This window comes from Nicotiana tomentosiformis, chromosome 7, assembly GCF_000390325.3.
Source record: "Nicotiana tomentosiformis chromosome 7, ASM39032v3, whole genome shotgun sequence".
NCBI classification, from domain to species: domain Eukaryota; kingdom Viridiplantae; phylum Streptophyta; class Magnoliopsida; order Solanales; family Solanaceae; genus Nicotiana; species Nicotiana tomentosiformis.
The window spans coordinates 40671468-40679041 of NC_090818.1; the positions used below are offsets into that span (position 1 = coordinate 40671468).

Sequence of the window (7574 nt, forward strand, 5' to 3'; positions counted from 1 at the left end):
GAAGTCAATGAAGGAGCTATGGATTAGCCAAAGCATGGAAGCAAATCAGTGTGCATTTTATATTATCTATCAATCAAAAAGTTTACTAAGTTAATTTAAGGAAATTGCGATTAGCTAAGCTAGCGTTGCGAATTCATCGAGAGAAAATAGAAAGATAACCTATGGCATCGGAAATTAAACTTTTTCTTTTGTCTCAATTTTACTTATGGAAGAGGACGAGATTGTAGTACGCATGCTCAATACTTTTTCAATACCACACTTTTCTTTATCTTTATAATATTTTCATTCGTTCACTTTTAATTGTTCACTTTAAGTTCGCACTCCCTTAAAAAAAAAAAAAAATACATATTTTACAATTTCATTCATAATAATGATAACATTTCAAAAAGTATTGAAAAATAATTTGGGAAATGAATAATTAATGATAAGGGTAAATTGTTTTTTATTTTATTTAATAAAATAAATAAATAAAAATAAAAATATATTTTTAATATAACGAATAAATAAAAATGAACGAAGGAGTACGAAAAAGACGTCAAAAGAGACTACCGATCCTAGAAAGGTTAAGTACTTTAGTACTTCGATATTCGATAGCGTGTCTTTATTACCCACACAACAACGTCAGGAAAAAAAAAATATTACCACAACAAAAAGATTTGGTGCGCACCCCAAGACATGATAAGTTTTTTTTCTCTCAACAAATTGCTACTCCCTTCCAAAAAGGTGATACTAGTACTTTTTAGGTAGCTTGTTGTTGTTGGTGATCATCTGATACAGACATGGCCAATATCACAAGCATCGGAGTTATCGGCGCCGGTCAAATGGGTTCCGGAATTGCCCAACTCGCCGCCGTCAACGGCATCGACGTTTGGCTTTACGATACCGATTCTGAAGCTCTTATTAAAGCCCAAAATTCTATTTCCAATATTATTCAACGCCTCCTCTCCAAAGGACAACTCTCTCAGGTATTTCTTCCTCCTTCCTTCTTCATCAGTAAACTTCGCTATCCTACTTATTAGCTGAATTTTTTTCCTCTGAATTTCCTTTTTACTGTTGCTTTGAATTGCAAGAAAAAGAAGTCATTTTCTTTAAATTTTACCTTTTCCAAAAAAAGTTTAGCTAGAATTACTACTAAACACTCCCTCTAACCATAAAAGGTATAATGGATTTCCAGAATATAAGGTCAAAATATCTAGAGTAACTTTTTTGTGGGAATTTCATAAATTGATTCCTCAAAAGATTTTGAAATAGTATGCAATTAAAAAGGACTATAAATCACAATTTTCTTTTTTTTGAAACATAATATGTACAAAAATGTTTCGAAAGGTCTACAAGAACAACTATGTCTCCGTCTCAAACAAGTTGATATGAATCCTCGCTTCCCTGTTTAAGCTCAACTCATGTCATAATCATACCAAATAAAAATAAAAGTGAAAAATAAGTTAAATATATATAAATAATAGTAACAATAATAGTATTAGAAGTTCTCTCCTATTCCCAACTAGCATGTATCACCTACATGCAAAGGCGGATTCAGGATTTGAAGGTTCCGGGTGCCACGCTACTTTGAACGTAGACGTCTTGTTATATACACAATCTAAATAAATATGGGTTTCAATTTGGGTTATTCATCTTTTTGGTTTATATAGACGAATGGATCAAGCGAAAAAATATAATAATAATTATGACAACTTTGCACAAAGTATAAAACTTCCAATAGAATTACTAATATGCATCTCGATTCATAAAATTAGAACACCTTCCTACAAAACAAAAGTTCAATCCAATTCATAATTAATTTGAATTCAATAAGGAAATCACATCCTTTTTTAAATGCATAATCCCAAATTCCACTCGCTAAAAGAAAAATATAGCAAGATTCTCAATTCTTGACAATTAAATCTTAAGAAATAGATCAATCATCAATGAACTTGTACATGAGAATAGAAAGTTTTCCAAATTGCTGAAATAATAATGTTGGTAGACTATAGATCAAGCTTAGAAGCAAGATTCAAATCATTTAGATTTTAGACCACCAAAATTCTAGTTTTAAATTTTTCTACTTTCTTAGTGTAGCTAGAAACTATTCTCAGTTCTAAGTTCCTAAATAATAGCATTTTACTTCACAAATCACAATAGGCACCGGTCACCAAAGTAAGTCAAATTAAAATCGATGACCTGCGGCCAAAATGATGTGTAGCACCATTGTATTAAACTCTCTTGGCCCTCAAGAGTCAATCGACCTCTAAAGATAAATTCTGAAATAGCAAATTGTCTTTATTATGCAAGAGAGCGTATCAAGCCGATGGAGGAAGCAGCGGTGTCGACTGTTGAAAGGGATGGGAGACAATGGTCGAGGGTTTTTGATTGGAATTCTGTAGGGAGAGAAAATTTGTCAAAGGTACTTTAACTTTGTGTGAAATAAACAAATACTCCCTAAGTATAGAGACAAAAAAGTCAAAAGCCAAGTAATAAAGTCAACAAAATTAAAGAAAGATAAATAAGGAGAACATAATATATGTGTATAATGATAGAATGACAGAAACATTTAATAGATGCAGCAAACCAAAAAGTTCAAAAACTTCAGGTACAAGTATCGATCCCTCACCACCAAGGAAGAATTGACTGCCCCTTGCCACTGGCACCTTGACATCTTTCGTTACTCTGGGTGGCAAGTGAAATATTTATAGCATTTTGTACATGTATATACATATATATTTAACGTTTTGGCGGAAGCTTGCGGGTGGCGTACCACCCCCTCGGGCCTTAGTAGATCCGCCCCTGCCTACATTGATCTTTTTCTTCCATTGTTCCCTATTTTTAGCTAATTAAAGAAAAAACTCATTTGATTCCCAAGGTTGCAATAGTGTGTATCAAATGGGGCGGGGGAGTAAGATTTTGAGGCTGCGAATACTGCTTACTCTTGGAAGGTGTTGTTTGGAGTAATTTCTAGGAAATTTGAACAGCCGTGAGTTTCGTGTTTAATAACTTCTTGATAAAACAGGAAAAAAGTGCTGACGCTGTAAGACGTCTACGGTGTTCATCCCGCTTGGAAGATTTACATTCAGTTGATTTTGTTGTCGAGGCTATTGTGGAATCCGAACAAGTGAAGAAATCTTTATTTGCCAACTTGGATAAGATTGTAAAGAGCTCTGCTATTTTGGCTTCTAATACAAGCTCTATATCCATTACTCGTCTAGCATCTGCAACGAGCCGACCCTGCCAGGTTTGCTTCACTTTGGCTGTTGATCAATTATATACTGAACGCTGGCTTATGAAACTTATTGAAAGCAGAACTACTTTATTGAAATTCAAATATGTGTGTTGAAGTTCAGGAAAATGCCAAGATTCAAACAATTGCATGCTCACTTCCTTTTTTAAATCCTTCAGAAAGAAGATGTGGGGAATTTATCTGTATCTTGTTTTCTTTCCTTTTAGACTTATGGAATCTCAACATCTAGGCACTCCTCCCCAAACTGGTAGGATTTGTTGTGGTTTGTATTATGGTTGCACTTTAGTTTGTATGTCCCATCTTTTGTAGTCACCACCTGTACACATAATTCAGTTTGCTTTGTGATGAGATTGCCTACATATCGGTGGAACAACAGATAGAATATTATAATATTGGAATGTGAGGGAATTACTTTTTGTTAAGTGAATAAAGTGGGTGGTAAAGTTGAAGGTGCAAGGCTCCTCGCTGCTAATCAGAAGACATGGGACTAACAAGACTTTTTTTAATGGCTGCTAAAAACAACTGTTGGAATGTCACATGGATATGGATAAGGTTGAAGAAAGACGTTTGCAGAATGATGGTCGCAGTAACTGCTAAGCAACCTTATTTCTCCAAGTGATGGTTTGAAGAAGGATTAATTATCTCATAAAGAAGTTGAGAGTTCTATTCGTGAATAGAACAGAATTATCCCTCTTTACTTTTGTTGCATATTATGTAGAACTCACTGGTCAATTCAATTTGATAGCTTTTTGGCTCCTAAAACACCGCTAGTGGAGGTTTGTAATCATTGTAGGCCACATAAAAATGTATTTTCTTCTTTCTCGTGTGTGTATACACGTGTGTCTCATATATATTTGTTTTTTTCTTCTACCTCCTAAATTCTGGTACTTATTAGGGAATATCAAATCCTCAACACAAGCTGACAACGAATTAGACACTTGTAATCATTTGCCTTTCCTGATATGCTCTCTCAATCTGTCTCTGTGCCTCTTTAAAGTAAACTCAAGTAACGTGTACCCATCGACTGCCTAGGGTTCATATAGCTTTTCTATTTTTTATGTTTTCATGGGCAGGTGATCGGCATGCACTTTATGAACCCTCCACCTATTATGAAGCTGGTTGAGATTATTCGGGGTGCAGATACATCAGAAGACACGTATTGTGCCACTAAATGCCTGGCAGAGAGGTAACTGTTAGGAAAACCCTGCGACTAGGATTTACAAAGATTTGCATATTTCCTCAGACATTGTTAAAGAAATTTTCTCCCTGAAATATTTACGCTTTCAGATTAACAGTCACATATAATCTAGCTACATGTCCTACGGGTATAACCATTTGCCTGAGTTTCACCGCGACCAAACACAATCTCATTATGTAGCTGCAAAGCTCCACTTTTACACAATAGATTTGAGCTCTTTCCCAAGTTGTCTTGGCCCAAAAGTATCTTAAGGGGCTCATATTCTTCATGGAGGGTTGCGCTGTGATGGTTTTAAGAACTAAGATTTACAATTGGCTTATCTTAGATACTTGGCTTAGAGAACCTCCCATCCACTTGTTGCTGTCTCAAGTCTTTAAGCTTCTTCAGATTGAATATAAAATTTTTCTTTAGGTGGATATTTCATGAAATTGAGTCTCATGTCATTTCCTATATTTTATTTTCATTTAGATTGCCATATCGGAATGAAATGGGAGGATTCATATATGTAACACAGATAGTTTGAAATAGAGACATAGTTGATTGATTGACAGATGCAGCCAAAAAACGAGAAAGGATCCTTGTTACGTATCCTCTGTCACAAGATGCGAGATTGTTTAGTCACCTGAACATCTCTACATAAGTTGTTTTATAATGCTTCATAAGCAGCATGGACAAAAATTATACAGTATCTGTTATTTCTAATGTATGAGATGAATTAAAAGAAAGGCAAAAGAATTTATCTTATCCTCTACTTGCAAAAGACTAGTCTCTTATCCTCTGGAAAGGGGAAGAAATCTGCAACTAATTTCTGACTATCTATTATTTGCAGGTTTGGTAAGACAGTTATCTGTTCTCAGGATTATTCTGGCTTCATTGTAAACCGAATTTTGATGCCTATGATTAATGAAGCCTTTCATACACTTTATACCGGAGTTGCAACAAAAGAAGACATCGATACAGGAATGAAGCTGGGAACCAACCATCCTATGGGTCCTTTGGAACTTGCAGATTTTATTGGACTGGATGTTTGTTTGTCGATCATGAAAGTTCTTCATGTCGGTCTAGGGGACGATAAGTATGCGCCGTGCCCTCTCCTTGTGCAGTATGTTGATGCTGGTAGACTTGGTAAAAAGCGAGGCATCGGTGTATATGATTACCGTAGTGCTGCTGCAGACACAGGAAAATCTCCTCGACTTTGATAGCCTTTGCACTTGGAGTTTGTGAAACAACTGCGACTTGTTGAAGTAAGATCCTACGCTGAAATTAAAAAGGGGCACAAAAAATGTAAAATTAAACTTGGTTTCTTCGCGGCATTCCCCTCAATGAAGGCTTATGGAACAATGATAATCACTTCAATTTGTGGTCATCTTTGAAATGATTATGGTTTGATAATAGTGAATGATGATATCCATCCATATTTCATCCGTTTATTAGGTTACTGATTCTCTAAGCTCAACGGTTAAAAATCGTCTTCGATGTTGTTACACAAAGGAGCTACCAATTATTTAAATCAATCTGCTGAATTTTAATTATCAACAAAATATGACTTTCAACTTTGAGCAGTTATTCAACCTTGTGGATGCCGAGCTTCACTAGTACGAAAAAGGTCGTATATGACGGGGGGAGAAATGGTGGAACACCTGTACACATGGTGTACAAAGAAAACTGATAAACCGCACCAAATCGATAATTCGAGTCAAACCGGAAAAAAAATCCGATGTGGTTTGGTTTGATTTGGTTTGGTATTGAAAAATAAAATCCAACCATAATTGGCTTGGTTTTATTTTAACTTAAAAAAGTCAAACCGAAACTAAACCAACCCGATAGTACATTTATATAATTTTAAAAAATATTTTATACATATAAATATTTATTGTAATATAATTTATAAATATTTCTTAAACTTTTTCACAGTTTTATCTTTTAACGTATTATTTCAAGTTTAGACATAACATTCTTGAATGGTAAATACATTTTATAGCCCACAAATGTAGTAACTCAAACAAAATTCAAATCAATACTAATGCTAACAAAAGAAATTCAATTCAATACTAGGAATGACGATAGTGTTGGATAATTAATTTAGTTTTACATTGGTTTATAATGAAAATGCATAACTTAGTTTATCTTTTTCTTTCGTGCTTAGTTATGTAATTAATATTAGTACTTATTAGCTATACTTATTTTAGCATGACCTATATAATATTTTTAGATTATGTTAATTTTTATTATGGCTTATTAATTAACAATATTTGTTTTATGTAATTTTATTATTTTATCTTTATTATTGAATATTTTAGTATAATGCTATGACTTATCTCATATTATTGTGTTAGTTTCTTAGAAAATACATTATATAGTTGTATTTTACTAGGACTTAAGAAATATTTGGAGCACAAGTTACATATTTTATGCTATGAAGAGTTTACCAGGAAAAGAAAATCCGAAAATCCGAAAAAAACCCGAGATTGAAAAATCCGAGTTTGTTATTTTGGTTTGGTTTATAAATTTAAAAATCCGATATTAGTTTGATTTGATAATTGAAAAATCCGAACGAACCCCACCTATATACACCCCTACTTGTACACCATGGTAAAAGAAAGCACGGTATTTAATCGAATACTGTCGCTAATAGTCCGTTCCATACATGATGGCTTAATTATATCGAGTTATATATTTACATTTCTTAAATTTGATTGAGGTTGTATGGTTGGGAGTAAATAATCACAAATTTTTTCCCGCATTGGATTAATTGGTATATTTATTTTTTCATCAATTCTAATTTTTCTTTCTGTATGTACACTCTTTTTTCCTCATATTTTTGATAATTTCACTCTCTAATTTCAATTCAGATTCTTTGAATTAGCTATTTTTTGTCATATTTGATTAATCCATATATCAGAAAGTAAGTTATTTTGTGTCTCATTTTTTTTTAATGAAGAAATTTCAAGGGCAGTCAATTAGATGGACAATGAGTCCACCCATCTTACTTTTTTTTTACTTAAATATCATGCTTTTATTCATGGAGAGTTCAAAATAGTGATGTGAGCCTAACCTCGTCATGTGTTGTATTCTTAGCACAAGACCAAAGTCGTGTGGGTTTCTTTTGTGTCTCATTATGATACGAGGCTTTATGAAAATTTA

General features: G+C 33.6%; 1 protein-coding gene across 1 annotated transcript; it reads left to right on the forward strand.

Moving 5' to 3' along the window:
* The first annotated feature begins 592 nt into the window (after window positions 1-592).
* On the forward strand, window positions 593-5845 carry LOC104087174 (uncharacterized). Its single transcript, XM_009591579.4, has 4 exons — window positions 593-965; window positions 3005-3226; window positions 4306-4418; window positions 5260-5845. Exons 1-4 carry the CDS (start codon window positions 780-782, stop codon window positions 5627-5629), a joined length of 891 nt encoding a protein of 296 aa, XP_009589874.1. The 5' UTR covers window positions 593-779; the 3' UTR covers window positions 5630-5845.
* Window positions 5846-7574: the final 1729 nt, after the last annotated feature.

Excerpts from the sequence above, each read along its gene's own strand:
- LOC104087174 (XM_009591579.4), top strand. The coding sequence starts at position 780 with ATGGCCAATATCACAAGCATCGGAGTTATCGGCGCCGGTCAAATGGGT. Across the intron at positions 3,227-4,305 it reads CAACGAGCCGACCCTGCCAG|GTGATCGGCATGCACTTTAT; the intron begins GTTTGCTTCACT and ends TTTCATGGGCAG. Across the intron at positions 4,419-5,259 it reads ACTAAATGCCTGGCAGAGAG|GTTTGGTAAGACAGTTATCT; the intron begins GTAACTGTTAGG and ends TATTATTTGCAG.